The sequence below is a fragment of the Lonchura striata genome, chromosome 6 (genome assembly GCF_046129695.1).
Source record: "Lonchura striata isolate bLonStr1 chromosome 6, bLonStr1.mat, whole genome shotgun sequence".
NCBI lineage: Eukaryota > Metazoa > Chordata > Aves > Passeriformes > Estrildidae > Lonchura > Lonchura striata.
In genome coordinates this window covers 21363475-21385508 of record NC_134608.1, presented here as the reverse complement: position 1 = coordinate 21385508, position 22034 = coordinate 21363475, and the positions used below count along the sequence as shown (strand labels likewise).

Genomic DNA, 22034 nt, shown 5'->3' with positions numbered 1-22034 from the left:
GTTTGACTTGTGTCTTGAGGGAGAATTTTATGCCTTAATTATAATTTTTAAAATTGTAATTCATATCAAGTCATGGTCTGGAGTGGAAGTTCTCTTAGATTTGTAGGTTTTTCTAAAAAAGAAAAGAACTTTGTGTCAACATGTGGCTATGTATGTATATTGGTATATTTCTCTATACATATATGTATATATATATATGCATATATATATATATTTATGTAACAGATATTTACATAGAATATACTGTACATATACACCCACTCCTGAACTTGTACAGACTGTGTATAAGTATAAAATGGCCACATCTCTTTGCGTGTGTCTGTCCCCGGAAGGGTGGACTGATTGTTTTTGGATGTCTGCAGCTGTTACCTTGAAGGATGCAATTTCATCTTTCATTTATTTTTCCCCATCTAGACTGTATCAGGATAAACTGTAACGCCAGTAAGTTTTCCCTCAAGTTTCATTTTGTTCTCTTTCTATATATATTAAAATAAGTTTATTTTCTTTGCTGTTTTATAAGCTGTTTTTCTTTTCTTTTTTATTTTATTTTTCTTTTATTTTTTTTTAAATCTTCTGAAATTGAAGGGTTTGGGTGGGATTTGAAGCTGGAGAGGGAGGAGGGAAGACTTTAAGGTGATTGTATGTGGAAAATTTTGTATTAGGTTTCTGCAAAGAGGAGATGAACTGTTATTTCATAGCTTTGCAGAAGAGCACCTCAGGAACCTGATGAGCTGATACTATATTTCACTGGTAACCTATTGTCTTTATGAAAACTTTTAAGGAACCACATAAGAATAACAACAGGTACTGTATGCACTTCTCCACTACAAAAAGGCAGGCATATTTAAGAACAAAGAAAAGAAGCTTCAAACTCTTGCCTTATTACAGAATGGTGACAACTTGACATGATATCTGTTCAAAGTTATTTTTTATTTGGGTGTAGAATAAAGAAAAATTAGATTTTACATTTAAAGTATATTATATAGACTTCATCTATATAATGCCATATATACATATATGTCATATATGTATATATGTCATTTGCCATTCTTAGGTTTCTATAAGAAATTCCATCTGAACCTCTGGGTCACCTAAGATTCTTTTCAGCGTGTAAAAATAGGGAGGAAGGGTTATAAAATTTATGTGAAAAAAAATAGTGAAAGATCATATCCATTTCTAGAGTGACTGAGCAAGCCAAATCTTTTCTGTTCTACCTCAAAGAGCTGATCAAACTTGGTGTAGGCCTCAAAGTAAAAACGCTGGATCTGTTTAGCTCTCAAGTGTGCTTTGAGGCTTATCTTAACTTGTTACCATATTTCTGAATGGGCAGGTCCTCTGTGTTAGATTTTATGCAGAAATATTTATGAAGGGCAAATGCTAGCTGATTGAGACTCTATGAAAGTGTGAGCAATTAGTTTTTTGGACTTGAGAAGTGGTCCCTTTTAGCCTGTAGCTGGGGAGAAGCACTGATATGCCCTAGAAGCTTGTTCATGATAATTTACTTTATTTCAACTATTAAATTGTTATCTTAGTCCACGTGTTTTGCCTTTTTCTATTTTTCCTCCTCATGCCACTGATGGGAGAAGGGGTGTAAACAAGCAGCTGCACGGTGCTTAGTTATTGTATGGGATTAAAAGGCTACAAGTGGGATTACTCAGCGTATTACTCAAATCTTGAAAGATCTTGTTGAATTTCTTTTGCTCTTTGAAGTTTTCACACTAAATTTCAAGATGGAATGTGCAATGGGAATAAGTGTCTTGAATCTGGTAGCTGAGATTGCTAGATTTTACACAGCAGTGGTGAGGACATTTACATAAAAATAGGATCTTTTGCTTCATGAGAGCTCATATGCTCTTGCTGCTTAGCCATCTGTAACTTCATCAAAACACTTGCCCCATATTTCTTTATGTTTACCATCTGAGGATCCATTTCCTCTGGTACTGGACAACAATCTGATGTCAACATCTTCAGCTTTTGATGACAGCTGCCTGTTAAAGGTTTAGCTATGGAAGACTATCTTCAGGTGGGAAGTCAGCTTTAGTAGCAAGTAGCAATTATCTGGTTTTATGTAATTAAAGAATTAGCACTAATTGGACAAAATAGTAAAAAAAACAAAACAAAACAAAAACAAAAAAAAGACCCCAAAAAAAAGAGAAAAAAGAGAGGAAAAAGATAATTCTATAATGAAAGCAGTGAAAAGGCAGAATTCTGTGGTTTTTTATTTCCCCCATAAACATCAAAACATCTTGAATCACTTTGCTACCATGCATTTTTAATAGTTGAGCCTGTTGCATTTTTAAATACACATTGGATCTTCCTAATTTATTTTTTATAATGCTTTGCTGAAAATGATAATCTCTACCCTTAGTCCCTCCAATACCTTGGCTTTTTTGCCTGTTGCAATAATTCAGTTCATCTGTCCTGTTTCCTAGAAGGGAACCTGCTGGGGATTGGTGAAAACTATACTCTTGAATGAATAAAATATGGTTAGGCAGAAGCAGACCAAATATCACTGTAAGCATTCCTGCAGGCACACTGACAATTACTTGTGCAGAGGGAGTTATCCACATACAGATATGTCTGCCAGGGTCTGTTGAAATGAGCACAAGTGTTTTAAAGTAACTTGACAAATGGGCTTCCCAGCAGCTAAAGAGTTTCAGGTCAAGCAGTTGCCACTAGTAACTGAATAGAAGGTGCATGGTTTTAAAGGTAAACAGAGCAGTACTTTTTGGCTTTTGTGGAACATGTAGCTTAAGAGCATACTACTTCAAGCATTGAAGCTCATCCTGTTTGAGAGGAGTCTTGCATCTTGTCCCAGGTAAGCATTTATACTTGCTCTTACTTTTCATTGAAAAGATTGAGGGCTTTTCTCTTATGTATCTTTGGGCTACTGTATATCTGATAAAAATATTTTTTCCACTGTTTCATCTCACCTTCTCTCTGTGTTTCATAATTGTTGTATTTCAGCTTTTTACCATCTCTGTACTTATTTTAATACTCATCTCATCCTTTCCTTTCCCTCTTGAAGACACCTAAACTGAGCTTTTCTGTTTCTGCACATTTAGAAGACCCAACAATGCTTTTGCTCATACATTACTCTCTTTCCCCCTGATTACGAAGTCAGCACAACCAAAAGCAGGACCAGGATCTCCAAATAAACTGTGTGAAGGTACATTGAACGATTCCTCAACATAATCCAGACATAATGGATAGCACAATTTTTTTGGTTGGATTCCTGGGGAGAATAAGTATATAAATTTAAGTCTCTTGGAGTTTTGTCTACAATTTTTTTTTTTTAAATAGGATTTTAAATCCTCTTTTTAAAATAGGATTTCCTAAGAAAATGGTCGCTCTCCTGTAAACAGTTTATTGAAATGGGATGTTCACTTTGAAGAAAGTTGAAGTTGTGATAGTTTTATAGTTTGTGTCATGTCTGGTGCTCTGCTTTTTATTCATTTTTTCAAAGGTATCTAGTCCTTAATTTCATTATTCCATATGCAGTGACTCCACTTCATATCAGATTACATGTGGACAGCATTCTACTTAGTATTGGGTATGGAGGGCAGAGCTGTGTGTGCTACAGATTTGTTAGATTTTGGAGGTGTTCTCACTCTGTATTCTTTTTTGGATACTACTCTTGGTCTAGTTCTCTCTCCTCACAAGCCTTTTATGGTGTGTCAATATTCAGTCACATACTTTGACACTAACTTTATGAGAGATCTGCCAAAAGTAGCTCCTTGGGACAGTGAACACTTCTGTTTTATTGGTTGTTATTTCATAAGGCCTTCATTTCATAATAAGACCTTTTCTTCTCACTAAAGCATGCCAGAAAAGCCATTGTCTGCTTTCATATCACTTTTGATGCCTCAGAACTTCCATATCTTCTTCTCTTACCTGCTGCTAAAAGCATAAATGGAAGAGGATAAATAAATCAGTCTAATCACTACTACATGTTTGATTCTGTGTCTCTGTGAGGTCTCAAATTTAACATGTTGTTAGAAATCCAATAATTGTTTACAATAATGACAGCTGGAGTATGTTTGGTTCTCCTATTTCAGTTGCCGTGCTTACTGTATTTAGTGCCTTATTCATGCAGTGTTAATGCTTCATTTTATTAAGTGCCACTGTAACAACATAAAATATGAATCTATGGTGTGTAACTTTCTGGGAGAGGTTTAAAGTTCTTTTTTTCTGTATCGTCGTAAGTAAATAGGAAGCTGTGCTAGCTCTAATCAAAATATTGTAAAACCAAGTGCACTTATCCAATTCCTCATTATATTGCTGTCATTTTAATAAAATCTTAATAATAGTACTCTAACAAGAAAACATTCTTTTGAAAGTGAAGTGGTATGGTTAAACATACACATCATATTTGAGACTGTAGTATCTCCTAGCTCTGTTTAAACATAATCAGGAAGAAATTAATACCTAGGCAGCCTGAAAAGTGTGAAGTTGATAGTATGTTGACACCAATATTGTAGTGTGAAAGCAAAGCTGGTGTCTGTCTGTAGCATCTACACAGCCCAGCTGAGAATGATTTCACCTTTGAGCAGGCTCGCACTTGGGATGCTGTTCTGGCCTTGTGCTGCTGCTGCACCAAAGTGCAGGAAAAAAGAAGGGAGCAAGCCTGTCTTTTGAAGACTTCTGTCAGGGGATCAAAAGCAGTCTTCCCAGATATTTGTCAGATGGCAAGATAAGAATCCTGTTAGAGGAGAACCTTCCCTGCTAGATCCAACAGCCCAAGAGAGGTGAGGCTACTGCCACTGTTTTCTCCAGTTCTGTTTGTAGCCAGCTGTGTTCTTGGCAGGCCCATTGCTAGAATTCACACACTTGCTTGCAGACCTGCATTCTTTCCAGTCTCTGGCACCATGAACATCTGGGCCAGTTGACCCCATGGTCTGACTCCAGTTGCAGCACTCATAGCCCCATACACCCTAATGCACAGAGAATAAAAGGCTCTCATCCAGGAAAAACACAGAAAATAAATTATTAAGAAGACAGGACAGGCTGCACTGATCAGATAAAAATACTGATCAGCATCTTTTACATGCCCAGCCTTTTAATACCCTTACCCCTATATTTATTTTCCCAGTTTTGTTCTTGCCAAAATCACCTAAACTTCTCTCTTTTAAAAAAACCTTTGGTTTCTCCCCTAAACATCCCATAGTAAGTCTGTCTGACCCCAAACTGCTTTTCCCAAACATCACTTTTGTCCCACCCTATGCAGCCATCCCCTTAATCCAAAAGGATATATCAAGAGCTGGTCCAGCTGTCATACAGTGATGAGTGTCATGCCTGGACACTGGAAGCAGTGGCTCTGCTGGAACAGTCCTGGGAGAGACCTGGAAAGGTTTTCATTGCTCAGGAGTCTGTGATTTATCCTCCTACCTGCTGCTGTGCCCCATGCTCCTCAGGGCTTGTGCATATGGGTGTCTGGTGGGTTGATGGCCCTGGATATAACCCAAGAAGATATTATTTGTGCTCCGCATCCTGTTGTTGTCCCTCTGAGCTCCTTTATGGATGTGGAGATGAACTTTATTTCATAATGCAGCAAATTCCTCTTCCCTGTGGCAGCTACTATGAAGTGACCTCTTTTGTCTCACACTTTCTTTATTCAAGAAAGTAGCAAAAATACCCTCTTGACTTAATGTTGTAGTTTAGGAATGGCATTCTTCAATTTAGTACTCCCACTGAAAAGAAAACCATGAGCTGCAAATCCTCCCCCCCCACCACCTTCAGTGGGAGACAAAAGGCAGAGATAAGTTAAGAACCATTTATTGAAATAATCCATGAGATAAAAAAATGGACAGCAACCAATACCAATAACGAAATATGTACAAAGAAAGGGTGATTTGCATGCAAAATGCCCACCAAGCCTGGGACAATGAAAAACAATGGCAGGCAGACCCTCCACCCACCACACTTACCCCATGATCAGAAAGGGCATAAGGAAGAGAAGGAGCATCCCTTTCCTTGCCCTGGCAATGACATGAAATGGTATTGAATAATATTAGGACCCTGGCCATGCCCACACAGCTCCAGGCTTCCCACCGTCATGGCTGCTGCAAAAAATTAACCTTGTCCTTAACCCAAACCAAGATATGTTTCCCTACTCAGAGGTTGTTTGGTACCCCTACAAAGTCAAGTAGTACTTCTGAGCTTGTTTTACAAAGATAGTAGCAGAATCCATGCAATTATCAGTTGCAGCGGAGAGGATAAGTCCCTTTTTAGGCTGGGTTCTACATAGACATCTTCCATCTGGGTGAGAGGGAAAATGTAAAGCACATATGAGAAACTGCTCCACTTCAGTGATGTCTAGACAAAATGTCTTTGATAGATTACATTGTGTAATTAGTTGCCAGAACATTCCCTTTTTTTTTTTTTAAATTCCAAGAACATTGTCACAAAACTGAAAACTCATGCCTCAGGATCTAGGAGAAAGCGAGTATTTTATATATTATTAAGTTTGTTTGCTAACAACCCAGAGAGAGCATCTCTAATGATGCTTTAAATAGTTATAAAGAAAAAGAGAAAAATTAGTCAGCACAAGCACTGCTTGCTATGTTGGGTGCCACCTGTTCTGTAAACTTAAAGCCAAATCAGTGAGCTTTAAAGATCGGTGGGTACTTAATCCTCCTCATGCAGACAGTGCCATGAAGTTTAAGGCTTTGCTGTGGCATAATTGATTTGAGCAATCCTAAACTGTGGTTTGCTATATCACAAGGTCCCTGAATCCCAGAATATTTCATCAGGGGCCACAGATGTAGGCTACAAACACAAGTCCATGTTTGCTAGAATTCAGCTGGGCCCAGCTGTCAGTTAACAGCAGTCAGCCTTCATCTTCCAGCTAATACTGTCCCTTTGAAAGTCTCAGTTCTGAGTCTTTGATTCCAGAATGCAGGGAGAGACAGGTCATCATTATGGAGAGATGGCAACAGTGAAAGAAGAGGCTGGTAGAATGTGGTCTGTGTTATTTTTACCTAAATTGCTGTGGTGAGACCTAACAAGAAAGTAAACTAACCTTGGAAACTCTGCAGTAATCTGTCAGGAATCAATGCCCCACTTTTGGAAAACAGCTCTTCTGGTTTGCTGGCTATAATTCCTACCCCAGCAGCTTTTCTTGATTCCTTTTGACTTTTGACAAGATTGTGTTTGTTGTGCATTTTATATATATGTATAATTTTCAATTCCTTTAGCCTCTCACCCCTTCTGTAGTATTATAACTAAAAAAGAGAACTGTTTTGAAGATCAAAACAAATGATAGTAATTATCCTGTCAGTCACTAAGATAGATACCCATTATTTAATGTTAGAAATGGTAATAATTATTGGGATCCTGGATGCTATAACAAAGATTATGAAATATAAAAAGTTTGAGGTAGATTTATTTATATTTTATTTTATTTTTAAAGGAAAAAGATACTCTTGGTGAAGCTTGGAGTAACCGAGGAAGAAGGCTTGTGTTTCTAGGTTGTGTTTAATGATACATTGAATTAACTAATTGTGGTCAGCAACATTTCTGTCTTATCCACCAGTTGTTATGTTATCAGCTTCCTTTCTCATGTCTGGGGAAAACAGTCATGTTTCCTTTTTTCCTTTTCTATGGCAATATTTGCAGGATCTCAGCCAGGATGCCTGGGGGAAAAAAAAAGGCTTTAATAGAAAAATGTGTAAGCACCTCAATTTGTTATTTTGGCCACTTTCCTTGTATAAATTGATTTGTGTTCTTTTCAGATCAGCTGTCATCACTTGCACTTTCCTCAATGTTTTGGTTTAACCCCTGTAGGTGGTTAAGAAACACACAGCTGCTCTCTCACTCCCTGCCTGTGTTATCAAGTGTTTTGCTTGCAAATCCAAAACATGGCACCATGTGTGTTGCTCTGAAGAAAATTAACTCCCTCTCAGCCAGGGCCAGTACACTCAGGAAAAGAACATACCCTTGAAAGCTTGTAAACATTTTGATTCAGAACTTAAAAAGGCAATGCTTGTGCTGCCATACAGTGAGATAGATAGTAAAGGCAGACTGAAACAATGTCATTTATGATGTCCATGGAGGATTTGGTAATTTCTTTTTCCATTTCACTTGTTTTCTTTTTCTACACAAGGCACTAAGTTTGAGCAAACTTTCTGTGAGAGAGGTAGAACCAGGGCGCCATGTAGGAATATGAAACATGTTGTTTCCAAGATTAAGATGTCAGGCTGTTGATTATCTTAAAATCAAATAGTGACTGCATTAGGACTTTAGCATTGGCTACTATTTCTATGAATGGTGAGAGAGTTCATAGTAGAGAAAAATTGCCTTTCCACAGCTGAGAGGTTTTTTCCTGGTTTAACAATCCTCACACCACCTCTTTCAGCAGTGACTGCTGCTGTCCTGCCACTGTGATCCATCACATTGCCTGTATTTTCCACTACTCGGCTGGTTTGTCTGGCAAAAGGCACTGCTCCTAGAAAATTTCTCTCTGGGAGCAGAGAACTGCAGTTGTGCACAGAAGTTGACTTAAAAATATCCATTGATGCTTCTGTGCTTAAATATTAGTTGCTAAAAAGTGATCTGGGGAAAGGTGAGCTGCAGATTTGAGGTCTGCCTCTGGAAGAAGCAGCTCAGAAATATTTACTGTTAGTGCAGGGACAAAATGAGCCATGGAGAACAAGAACCCTTTTTCTCCCAGAGAGGGTCTTGCTTGGTCAAACTGGTGCACACTGGTGTGTGATGCATATGGCAAGCTTGCACTGCTGCTGCATCTCTGGAAACGTGCTCTTAGCAAAACTTTCAGCTGTAATGTTTTTTAATGTCTTCTGCTCCTTTCAAATACAAGTGATTCTTGAGATTTCAGGGCCAAGAAGACAGTAGTTGCCTTCTTGCTTCTTTTGTGCAAAGGGAGTACAATATGTAGGAAACTTTGATGGCAGAAGAAACCTCACCAAGATGCCACAGATGTGTCTGATCAGTGGTAAAAATTCATTATATCATCATAAATCATTTTCTACCTAGCGGAAAATGCAATATGCTGAGCATTTTCATTTTGAATGTGAAAAGTTAGAAAGCCTGAGAGAAGTTCTTAAGTAATTTTCCCAGTAAAATTTCTTTCTGATTTGTGTCACTTCAGTGATTGCTATATTAAACAGTCATGTGAACTCACTTCATTATGGAAAAATAGCTTCTTCCTTTTAGTGGATTTCTCAGTGTCCAGGCCTGACTATGAACTGGAAATCAAATCACCAGGTAGAGTTTTAGTCTTCTAAGCATATTTTATTATTTTTGTTTGCTCATGAAATTGGAGTACAGAATCACCAGAAAACGTAAAACAGGCAAGTTATTATGCTAATTGCCTGTTAATACAAGAGTAGGTCAGGTAAGGGTTTAATTGTATATTAATAAACTGCTAGCATGCTGATATCATTTGGATTAGTGTGTTTTCTGTTCACTTTTTCCTTGTAGAGGAATCTTATTTGAAATTATTCAGCCCACTGTTTTGAACTGGTAGGGAAAAGAAAAAATTTAACTGGTATTGCTTTTGACTCATATTAACTTCTTTCAGATTTCAAGCTGTTGCTTCAAGCTGTTTACCAAGCTGTTAAACAAAGCACTGAAACTAAAATTTGCAGTCTTCCATCTAGCATGGTTCTCCTGCTGAATTTGTGGAGTTGAGTTCTTAGCTTCAAGAGGAGGGACAGTATTTGCCAAATTATTCTGCTGCAAGAAAAACCACAAGCCTTTCTTACCTGGATTGGGGAAAGATGTTACATGTTTGATATTTCATGGTCCCAAAACTCAAGTCTATTTGCATTTATTCAAATAGGAGCTGCAGATATTGAACAGATTCCCTACATTGCAGTGGGCATGTGTAGACTTTATAACAGTGGTTTTGCACATTCAGTGCAAGAGGAAAAACTGCTTGGTGCAAATGTTGTTGGAATTTCATCATTCCTTTTTAAAGACAGAAATAGTATAAAAATGTTTTAATGCTAAGAGGCCCTGGTAAGAGCTATAGATATGTGAGAGATTTTCCTTGTAGGCTAGTAAGGAGTGTTTGCTTAGTAGAATAATGAATGAAGCCAGGAGTTTATAAGGGCTCTTACAGATTAAATATCCATTGTGGCTAATATGTAGCCAGTTCTTCTGTGAAAGATGCCATCAAAGATCATGTGGCAACTCTGAACTTTAATGCAAGATGGTAGAAGCATATTTGTAGAGGACTACAGAAATTTTTAGAGGTCAGTACCCAGGATGGCCAAACCATATGCTAGTAATTACTATTATACTGTAACATTAATTTCTTGTAGCCAATCACATTGTCACTGTAGCCTATTCTGCCGCCAAATTAGATTCTCCTATGAAAATACAGATCATAGGCCTACAATTGCCAAAATATTGATGACACAAGTGTGGATAATATAACTTTTTTTTTTTTTTTTTTTTGTGATGGGCAGAAACTAGCCTCATTTAGTTCTGTGCTTTTTTTATTAGAAAGAATGAAATATTGTTTCTTACAATTTATTATATTATATTTTTATATTAAATATATTTTGTATACTTATATTTATTATATTTTTCTGCTTACGATAATTTTAACTTGCTTCCTAAATTATCATTGCCACTGAAAGTAGCACCAATAAAATTGACCTCTTCTTGTTGTAATAAAGGTTTATAATATTTCACTCACTAGTCACACGTTATTTCAAGAATAATAAAATACAACAGAGAAGGCAGAGCAGCATAAAAACATTTGAAAATGCAGAACCTTTTTTTTCTCTCTCTCTCTCTTTTTTTTTTTTTTTTTTTTTCTGCAGCACAATGGTATTTTTCAGGGAATGCTGTATCCAGCAGGGCTGCATAGAGAGAATCATTTGTATGCTGATCTGTCTGTGTGTGCTTATGCTGGGAATGCCAGTACCCAGTTCAAGCAAACTTTCCTGACTCTGGTGTACTCCATGTGTGTCTTAGAGAGGGGGCTGAGCACCATCTCGTGGTGCTGCTGGAGATTTTGTAGACTCCTCTCAGTTCATGTGCTGAGAAGCTTAAATACATATCCAAAGTGATGTGTTCATTTTGTGTTTGCTATGTTGTTTTCTACCTGTGAAGGGTTGAAGGTATGTTCACAGTGCTTTGTAGAAAGCAGCAGAAATGAAGATTCTGTTCACTGGCAGAGCTGTATGAGACTTGAATGAAAACAGGTGCTTGACAGTAGCACTGGGCTACCATATTTTTTATGCTCTTTAGGAAGCAATTAAAGTAACTCTGGCAAAGCATGGACTGTACCATAGGCCAGCACTGATCAGCACAGCAAACAACTGCATGCTCTTCTTCCTTGGAGTCACTTCTTTTTGCCTCAGATGAAAACAGCTGATGCCATGCAACTGAAGCTTTGTGCCTTAAATACTATAAACACAAAAATGGAGGCTGAAGGGACATAGCAGAAACTGCTGTTCTGTGTCTCTGACAGTTGCACCACATCAGGTTATCCTAACTGCAGTGTTCTTTCCTAGAGATTACATCCACATACTGTGGATACTGTACTGCATTTAAAACATTTGTTTCTGCCATCTACATCTGATTCCAAAAGCAGGGTTCAGGAAAGCTGGTGATACCTAAGATCAGGTTTGATGTAATAAGAAAAATATGCATATACAAGTAGGCACAGAACATCCTTAATAAAATATATCAGTTGGAATGCCTGTAGACATGTTTAACACCTCCTGAGATTGGAAATTTTGTAGAATACTTATGGAGCTGAAGTATTTTATAATAATTCATACAGAAATGTGGATAATCCTTCATAATGGGAGAAGCCAAGAGTGGATGTGGGGCAGCTAGACTAAGAATGTACAGAAAATATTTATTAAACCCAGTCATATCATCATAACTGATATTCAGTCATTCCTAACTAGGCATGAATTCAGAAAGGAGTTTCCTTGATTAGGCTGTAGAAACCCAGGGCAGCACATGGAAAACATGATGCTACTTTAAAGCCAAATCCTCAACTGAAGCAGCCAGAACATCTCTGAGAATTCTAAGTAGGAGTAATTAAGCAAATACATATGAAGTCCATTTTAAGATAATATTGGAACTGCATCTGATGTTCATTTCATTACAAAAACCCCTGACTTTAAATTTCTACAAGATCTTGTGCTTTTCTTTACCATAAATTCAGTCTGATACTTTTTGAACTGAGCCAAGATAAACTTGAAAAAGAAGTTTGCACAAATTGCACAAAGATTCTGGCAACAGAACTATTGAAAAACAGGATGAAGAGCTTGGGCTCTGAAATTTTTTAGGGAGTCAAAGGGTAGGAGAATATTTCCTTTCAAATTGCAAAGTGTGAATGTGGAAGGTGGAGTGGGAAAATGTTACTCTGAATGAGTGCCAGCCACCTCCCTCACTGTGGATAATAGAAAAGTAAAAGATACTTTCCTGTTTCAGGTAAACTTTGATTCATCATAAGGAAATATCTTTTTCCTTATTTTGAGAGAGGTAGTTTTCTGCTTTGCCCTTCCAAGCAAAGCCTTTTTCCCCAATTCACTCAAATGGAGTTAAAATACAAATCTATTCCTCTACCTTGCATCACTTTTTATAGTTTTCAAATGTCAATTATTTCTGTACTGTAAGGGGAGAAGAGCCAGCTTTCTGTCATTCTGATTGCTGAAATGATGGTTTTCAGGAGTCCATTAGGAGGTTATTAAGATGTTTTTCTACTTTACCTCTATTTTGCAGAGGTACTGAGTGTAGTCAACCGCTGTCAAATTTCACAGCATTTTAGATTTCAGCATTTGTGAAGAATCAGATGTTAAAGCTTTAAGAGATCTACTCACAAATACTACAGGGAAATTTTCGGAACTGAAAGTTCAGAGGTTCTATATATTTTTTCCTGTCGTGAGGTAAATGAAGTAAGTCCAAGTTCTTTGTACAGGTATGTGTTCATGTTGGGAGAATTGTTGCCTAATTCAAACTCTGTGATCTGAATTATTTAGGTCTGAATTATTTAGGTCAATCACTTAGCTTTGAATGCAAAAATGTGTGTTTTAATGTATTTTACCTCTGGGGACCTGTATCATGTTGAGACTCCAAGGGTAAACATGAACATGTTTTCATGTAAGATTTGTGCTTTTGCTTTTTCTGACTGGACCAGAAACATCACTTTCCTGAGAGCTTTGGGAATAAACTAACACTTAGAGATACCTGCACAACTGCAGTTCTGATAAAATAAAGGAGGGATGTGTTGTAAAATATTTTAACTCACTTCCCTTTTTTTTTATTTTTTGTGGAGTAACAGTAACTTAATCTGAAAATGGGCAAAGGCACTGTTTTATTTTGGCATATCTTTTTTGATCACAGCACTGAAAGAATATTTGATTCTGTTTCATAATGCATTAAAATTTGAGCCTAAAATTAAAAGCCATTTCTGAAAAGCTCTTAAGCATTTTTTATCATTAGAGTATTATACTGATGCTGATGATTTAATACATATGAGGCTGCTATAGTGGTGGAATTATTGTCACCACGGAATTAGTGAAGAAAAGAATGTGCAGAAGCTGTTGCAGTGATATTATGGGCTTTCAAACCTGCCCTAATATAGTACCATTCTTCAAGCACTTCTGACAGTGATGGAAAGCTTTGTTGCATCCATTTAGCCCTGGTGCTACACTTCAAGTTTTAGTAGAGCAGGAAGCATGAGCAAAATGAAAGATTATGCATTCTTACTCACTCTTGTTTCCTTACTGCACCAATAGTATATGGAGGGATCCAACTTTACTTTTCTAAGGATATGTGACTGACTTTATTGCCAGTGCACTTTTTAGAAACCTGCAGGCTGCACACAGATTGAAAGAAAAGTGCTTAACTGCTAACTACAAGTATACCTGAAATGAATCAGTTAGAGATAAAACACTAACCATGAAATGTGAACACTGTTAATTGTATCACTACTGATAAAACCTCACAATCAGTCGCATCGGACAATAGTTTCAGACCTTTTGCTTCTAAGTAGCAGTCAGTCTTCTGAAACTGCAGTAGATCCAGTGTAAAACCTGTACAGATTTTGCAAGGGCAGAGGAAAATCTAGGAAGAAATTTCCCAAGAGCACTGAAACCACATTTTAAAATCTGAGGAAAACTATCTGAAGTACTAACAAAATCGCTGGCATACAATTTCTCTGGCTGCAAACAAAGACGTGAAACAAACTCAAACCCTAATTTCTAAGCATCAGAAATTGTAGGGAAGTTTGAGTCAGTTCTTATTGAGTGTAGAAAATCTCACAATGGAAGATCAGGTGGTGATTAGTGTTGTACATTGTTCTGCTTACTGTTAGTTTATAATACTACTAGTGAACAGGTCAGAAAGGTTCATTGTGCTGTGGAACTGTTGATCTAAAGAGACAGATGTTTCTAAATCACTTCAATCACCAGTCCACTGCCCCAGTTTGGTTGGTCCATACTTCAAACTTACTTTCTTTGAGTACTGAAAATTCTATCTATAGCTTCTAGGATTTCCATAGTGGCTAGAGGAACCCAGCATCCCCATTCTTACCTCACCTCCACAGCCTTCTACTGTGGCCAACTCGTGTGTTCACAGGCATGAGACACCAGAATACTTATATGTGGAAATGATAAGGCAGTTTTGGTAGGTGAACTAACTTACATCCATAACCTGATTGCTATCTAACATCAGAGAATACCAGTATGTTGACATAGTAGACAGGTAGTCTATCCTTGCTTTGATAAGAACATCCCATCGGTGCCCTCACAGCACATGATATTACTACTTCTGTTTTGATATGAAGCGCTTCGGGTCTGTATGAAGAAAAACCTAGTTTCAGTTCTTGCTGATAGGAATAATATCTATGTATGGACAGCTATATATTTTTACAGGATGACTCAGAGACAGAATCTGCTCTGAAGATTTTATTGTCCAAATATGTTCAAGGATAAAAGGCATAGAGGGAGTGTATGGGCATTCATATTTAGACTAATGATTAAATTAAGCAGTGTTTAGTTTGTTGACACTAGTCCCTCTTTACTCAGTGAAGAGGACTAAGATCTTCCAGAGAATCATCTAAAGCTGGAAGCTAACTTGGCCTCCTCTAGGGGCAATTTGAAGCCACCTGCACCTCCTGGTGATTATCAGGAGCATTGCCTGACAGAGGCTTAAATCAACATCACTTCACAGTCCCATAATACTACTACTACTACTACTACTACTACTACTACTACTACTACTAATAATAATAATAATAATAATAATCTCTACATAACTCTGAAGTATCAAGACTCTGGGCAAGTAATTTATTTACCACAATTTCATCTTTTCAGTGGTGGGCAGCTAATAATAGTGACCTTGCCAGAAGGCTTTAGGAACTGAAGTCATGAATGTCTATAATGGCCTTAATATCATAAGTAAAAAGGTATTGTGCAAACATATTTTTGTTTATTACCCACAACATTACAGTAATAAGTGGCAGTAAGATGAAATGTTTTTCAAAATGTTAAAGGTGAGATTGTCCGGCTGGTTCATTTTGGTGGAATCACAGCAAACAAATTTTTCTCTTTTGTATATGGTAATTAGTTTTCTGAAAGAAATAAAAATAAATCAAATCCATGGCATATGTGTAATTTTAGATGTAGTTATTTAGATAGATATACCATCAATTCAATGAAAAATGCCACATCAATGGGAACAAAAAAACAAGATTAAACTGCAATAAAGAAAATGAGCTTAAATGAGCAGGAAGATATGAAAATTTTTACAAAAATATGTGTGTGCACTGTTGTATCCATACATTATTAAATCTTACAATGAAATTTGAAAGTGTTATTAGCAGTTGTCTCTCTCCTGTGCTTTGATTTATCTGTATTTGTCCAGAAAAGCACATTGAGGGAGATAACTGTGTTTCTTACAATAGTGCCTGCATTTTCAGAAACAGTGTGAAATTATGAACCTGATCCTTAAACAACAATGAAACAAATGCTCTGTCTCCTGCATCAGCAACAACTGGACTCTTGTAAATGTGGTTAGTATGTAAGAGTTTATGGGCTTGATATTTATGCACTGTACTTCAGATTCAGTTGAAATTTTCATAAAAATGACAATAACTAGACTGGAATGATGAGGCTGACATGAAGAAATTATACTGACTTGCACATAATTGCATTTCTCTCTCTGGATGGCTGCAATATCTGCAGACTGGATAACAGGTTACCTGGTTTATGACATTCTCCATGTATGATGTTTTGCTTCTTTCATTACTATACACCAGAACTAGATAGCTGCCTTACAGACATAGCAGTCTCTTAGTTGCTGTAGGAAGAAATACTAAAGCTAAAATTTGCTTGTGTGCTAAAATATTATTAATTTTTTAGATAAAAACAAAGAGATGATGCTGACTCTGTGCCATGAGAGTAGGATCTGTTTACCCTGTTGGATGTTGTGAGGAGTTTTATGTCAGTGTGGTTTCCCTTTGGCCCATGCACTGGGAAATATCATTACAGCTGTGACTGAAGCTGTGCCTGTTGACATGGCTTTCTCTTTGCACTCATGGAAATGTCTAGAGCTGTGGCTCCTGTAGTTTACCTTGGTAAGTGGCAGGAGGTCAATGAAACACTGCTGGCATTAAACTTCACAGCTTTGATGAGATTCTTGTTTTGGAATCTGACATGAAACTGAAGTGGATTGTTGCTGAAATGTTTTTCCAATTATGCAGTTATGTCACAGGCATCTTCATGTTGTACAGAAATGTTCATGTGATTATCAACTCTATACATATGTTCAGAATTTTTCTGGTTTTAACTGTGTCTCCTGGCATTTAATTTCATATGAACTTACAGAGAGAGAGATGTATATACAAGGTCTAGTGACACCCATGTAATTAGAATATGATTGTGTTTCTTACTGAAGTAAGAAGGCAATATTCCTTTTGAATTTGAGTCAGAAGCACAGACAGGTATTATCAGGAAAAGAATTGTAATGTGCATCCCATATAAAAGAATAAATAAGTTCTTGGATGGTGTTTGAAAAAATGTGGTATATCAGCTAGGTAAAAAAGGCATGGAGAAATGCAAAGGAAAAATACTTGTTATCAGAAGAGAGTAAATTATGTGTGAGGAGATAGAAAGAGATTGAAAAGAGACCAATTTTAAATAACAAGTGAAGGTGAAAGATCCAAAAATTATGAAAGAAATTATAGTTTTCACAAGGTCAATTTTAGATGTCTAAAAGTAGAATTAAGTACTTTTTTCACTGTGGGAAATCATGAGAAATATATGAGAAGGGAGGGTCAACTGGTCATGAGAATAGAATATTAATTTTATTTTTTCACAGTATTCTCAAGTCAGCAGAGAGAGAATAAGGACTTGCACTTTTGATCTGGGTTTTTAATATGCAACATGTGGCAAATTGGCTTCCAGATTCTTTCAGCTTGCTCTTAACCTGTTTGTTTTGGAGCCCTCATGTATCTTGAGAATAATTGTTCTCTGCCCTTCTATAAATAATGCCAAACAATACCAGAGCTCTGACAGCTGCTGCTTTGATCTGAACGTACAAAGCAACGTCCAAGCCTTGGAATATAAAAAAGGAAATCATGCTCTAAAACACAGCGTGTGTGTGCATGTAATTTTTTGTTATAGATTGGAAACATTTTTCTTTACCTCCTGACTTCTGGGAGAGCCTCTGTCTTTAGAATTTCTCTGCTGCAATTGCTGAACACTCTTGCACTGTATATGTTCACTGAGTGCATCTATCAATTGGCGTATGGGCCTTAATGGTTCTGCATGGTTTTGTGTCTTTACAGAATCTATTTATCTTGCAAGTCAGTCAGTCATTTGTTCTTTCACTCTGGCAAATCATTTTATGTTTTTATTGATTTGTTCATGCTAAGGGTACAGAAGAAAGAGGCCATTTTAACTGCTTTGTAAATAGCTAGAACAAGCCAGCTGAGCTTGCTTGTCTTTTCAAGGCAGGTCTAAGATCGTGTTTCTACTTTCACCAAAAACACTGCCAGCAAATGTGAGTGCTAATGCAGAGAGATTTTCAACAGGAGCAAGTATTTTTTTGCTTAGATAAAAATAAACAACAGGTTTAAAAATCTGTGCCTAGCATTGTTCATTGAATTTTCTTTCTCCATAGCATCTTCCATGGCTTCAGCTGCTTTTTCATTAGAGAAAGATATAGATTGGGCAGTGTCAGCGAAGTTTAATTTCTACAGATCTTGGGCAGCTTGAGACAAAAGTTTGGGTGCTGATGCAGGCAACTAAATGCAAGTATAAGAGGTACATCAAGTGAAATGAAAAGACAAGGGCTTTGGATTTCCAGTAAAAATAAGGGCAAATGTGACTCCATCAGCTGAGTTATCCAGGATCCTTGCTGGCCTCCGTACCCTGTCGTCAGCAGTACAATGACTGCCAGTGTCCAGTGCTCTTTCCCCAAGCCTTTGCCTTCAGTCATTTCAAAGGAGATTTTCCTCTTTAGTACTAACAAGCAATGACTTTGCTTGCTTAGCAGAAGGGACTTAGGAGTCCATTTAATTTTTCTATTCTTTCCAATGTTATTCCTTCACTGGCCATAGGGCTGGCACACTCCTGCAGAGGGAAGGCACTCACACCCAAGCTCAGGCTGCCAGCTGAACCCTGCGTGTTCAGAAATACCACTCTCTTTATGCTCTACACATCTGCTTTTCAAGCAGGTTTACCCTGGACCAGTAACACCATCAAGACTGTGCCTGTTGGGTTCTCGTTCTGGCCACTATTTTTTTGTTACTGTTCTGTTCTGGAGGATTTAAATTGCAGGAAGTACAGACTTGATGAACAGAATTGTCTGCTCAATCTTTATGACCTTCTAAAGTCAAATCTGAAGTGTGAGACAGAAGACCCTCCTGTGGTGTTTTGTCAGATAGACTCGGATTTTTGAAACTGGTATTTAACTTTAGACACATGGATTTAAAAAGGCAAGAAGAAAGAATGTAGAAGTATTCTCTCACATAAAAGTTCTTATCTCCAGCCTCGCCACAAAAAAAATTAGTTCCCTCAAAATAATGCATGTTTTTGATCCTACTCTCAAATTCCTGATTTTTGAGTCATGAGACATTAATCCTATGATTTAGATTAATTTTGATCCAAAAGGGATCCAATTGGGAAAGTACAGTTTTGCTGCTAATTGGTTTTGAGTTGATATTTCTTCCAAGCCAAGAATTCTCAAGGTTTTTTGGACAGAAGTTTCAGAGCAGGTAGTGCTAAATTGAACCAATTGTCTACCTGCTGCAGAGCAAAAGCCCACAAATATCCCCTTCCCACTTGACAGATCTAGCATCTCTTCACTCATTATAATAGTTAATCTGGTGACAATTCTTGCTAAACACTGAACTGTGATATCTGCTAGCATCTTCCCCTTTATATTAACATGGAAAAAGTAATCCACAGGCTGAAGTACTGATGCTAAGAAAGATTTATTCTCAGAAGGAATCTGGCTTTTTGTTATATATACTGACACTGAAAATTTAAATTACAGCCTTCCAATCTTTTATTTACAGCACCTAGAGGATGCTGAATGAATTAAAAATAAAATACAACAATATTTCACCTAGAGAGGGATCTGACAGGGGAATCAACATTTTCCAAAATGTGGGGTTGGTTTTCTAGTTCCCATCTTTGTCAGGAGATGTTCTGTGTTCAATACTCCTAAGGTCATATATGTCAAAACTAAATACCAGTTTAGATAATCTATGCTTGTCTGAAGAAGCACAGAGGACAGTCTGCTGTCTCACACTGCCGACTTGACTGTGTGCCTGCATTAGAAGGGCATACAAATTGAGTAGACAATTTTGCTTGTAAGCCTGTACTTCAGTATTTCAGTGCTAGTCACAAACTGAGAAGGACTAGGAAGGATGTGAATCAGTGCTAGCGGGATTCTATGAAAAGTATTGCTAGAAAGAGACCTTGCAGGTTTGGTAATTGAATTGTTAACTGTTACCCTGAAGGGAGTATGTGACTAATAGCTAACTTCAAATTCAGATGTTATGCTTCAGAGATAGTCTTAAATGCTAAGTTGAAGACACTGTTTGATTTGAAAATTATGGAAACAGCAGTCAGTGTAGTCCAAGCTCCTCACTGGCGCAAGTGATATGCCCTACAAAGTGCTGAGACAATGACCACAGAAGTAATAGAATCCATATTAGTACACACAGGTCATGAAAAACAAATATAAGTACTCCATGGAGTCACCCATCTTCTGCAAAACACATAGACATTGAATTGTCTATGATAATCCGTTTTCGGGAGTTCAGCTTTACCAATACATCTTTAGGCATTATTGTTTGCCTTACAACTTGTATTCTGAGGCCTGAAGATGCCATTATGATCTATCCTGACCTCCTATATGACTCAGGATGATTTCTTCATTTAAATGCCCTTTGAACTATGAAACATCTGTGTAGAAACATTTTGTTGTTTCAACAACAACATCTGGATGCATCACCATTCAGTACATTTGTCTTGAAATTTGTATCTACACTAAGGATTTACAAGTCTCTTAAAATCGTAAGGGGCATTTGCCAATTAAATATTAAATATATGTAATAAAGCCATACATTAAGTCCAACGTATTAAAATCCTGTATATGTACCTTTTTGAGAACTAATGATTACTGTACCCCATTCCCAGTGCTCAAAGTTAGGCTCATCCTATTTAGCATTATTTGTATCCTCTGGTAGTATTGCTGGAATAGTGGTGCCCTGAATTGTACCACTGGGGTTTGATATATCAGTGACTTGACATCAGACACTGCCGTTTTATACACCATCTCAGTGCCATTTTTTAACTAGAGTTTGCAAAAAGTTGTGCAGCCTTCATCTTGGGCCAGTCTGTCCATACTATGTGCATCCTCAGCAGATCGAGACTTTGGTGGGAGCTGTAGTCCTTCCTGGGCTTCTTTATAAATCTTTGGGCCTTCTGCAGGAATATGGGAGTTGGCTTGCACCTAAGATATAGCCAAGGTATGAGGAAAGTAACTTGAGTCCTGAATCAAGTTGGAATCTGCTGAGAGAGGTGGAAACCAGTGCCGGTATAGCTCTTCTGAGTGAATGGGGGTATGCCTTGACATCAAGGTGGGACAGATGGGACCTGGCACCATTTTTGCCTGGCCAGATCATGCAGAGTAGTCCCACTCAGTAGTGATAGGGACAGAAGCTGTGTAGGCATTTCCTTTTCCAAAGGTGGGTCCTGAACAGCTGGGGAAGTGAGACTGAAGTCCTGTGACTGCCCAGCCAAAGGCCTTCCCCTCATGGCACGGCACCCTTCTTCTGTCCTCAGCCATCCAGGGGCTGGGTTTGCTTTGGAAGTGAGTGGCTATGTGTCTTGAGGGAGCTTCTGCCAGTCTCTGCATTGTGATATTATGTCTTTCCCCTACTCACTTTCAGCAGCAGTAATACCTCACCACTGTCTGGCACGTGCCATGGCCACTGCTTTTACAGACTGAGGCCATTTCATCCTGGTGTGTTGACTCATTGTATCTCTGCTGGTAAAAGCCCAGGAAAATACTATATTTGAAAAGTCTTCTCTCCTGTTAGGTACCAGATGGTGTGGGGCAACATGTGCAGCCACTGAAGTGCTGGAGCTCAGCTGGTGTGGGGCCATTTGAGGCACCTGGGGAGTGCTGGGGGCTGCAGCTGGGGAGAGCTGTGCTGCTGCCTGCGGGAGCCCTGGGCTGCTCCTCCCGCATCTGCTCTCCTCTCCAGGAGCGAGATGTGAACAGACAGGCTCTGTATAGCTGCAGTTCAGTGGGGCTGGAGGAGACATGCAGGGTCTGTGGGCTTGGCTGTGCTGGGAATGGGTGGGGTTTTTCTCTGGTGCACACTTCTTTCCCCTCTTCTTTTCTTTCTCCACAGAACTTACACTGCAGTAAAACTAAGTCTGCAAGGAGGGTATGCTGATGATTTCTGATTTGGACAGGATAAATCACCTGTCTTAGTTAGAATTTTTCTCTTTTTGCCTTCTGGACTGGAAATTTTGCTGTCCATTATGTGTTTACAGAAAGGCTGGGACAGGCTTAAA

General features: G+C 38.0%; 1 protein-coding gene across 7 annotated transcripts in view; it reads left to right on the top strand.

The window, feature by feature from the left end:
- Nucleotides 1–22034, top strand: part of NRXN3 (neurexin 3) — a 963379-nt gene that overhangs the window by 343052 nt on the left and 598293 nt on the right. For 6 of the 7 annotated variants that reach the window (XM_021542850.3, XM_021542849.3, XM_077784015.1 and 3 more), the window contains exon 11: nucleotides 415–441. The exons of the other annotated variant lie outside the window; for it this stretch is intronic. In XM_021542850.3, the coding sequence (XP_021398525.1) occupies nucleotides 415–441 (27 nt within the window). The remainder of the gene's footprint in view (nucleotides 1–414; nucleotides 442–22034) is intronic. 7 annotated transcript variants of the gene reach the window in all.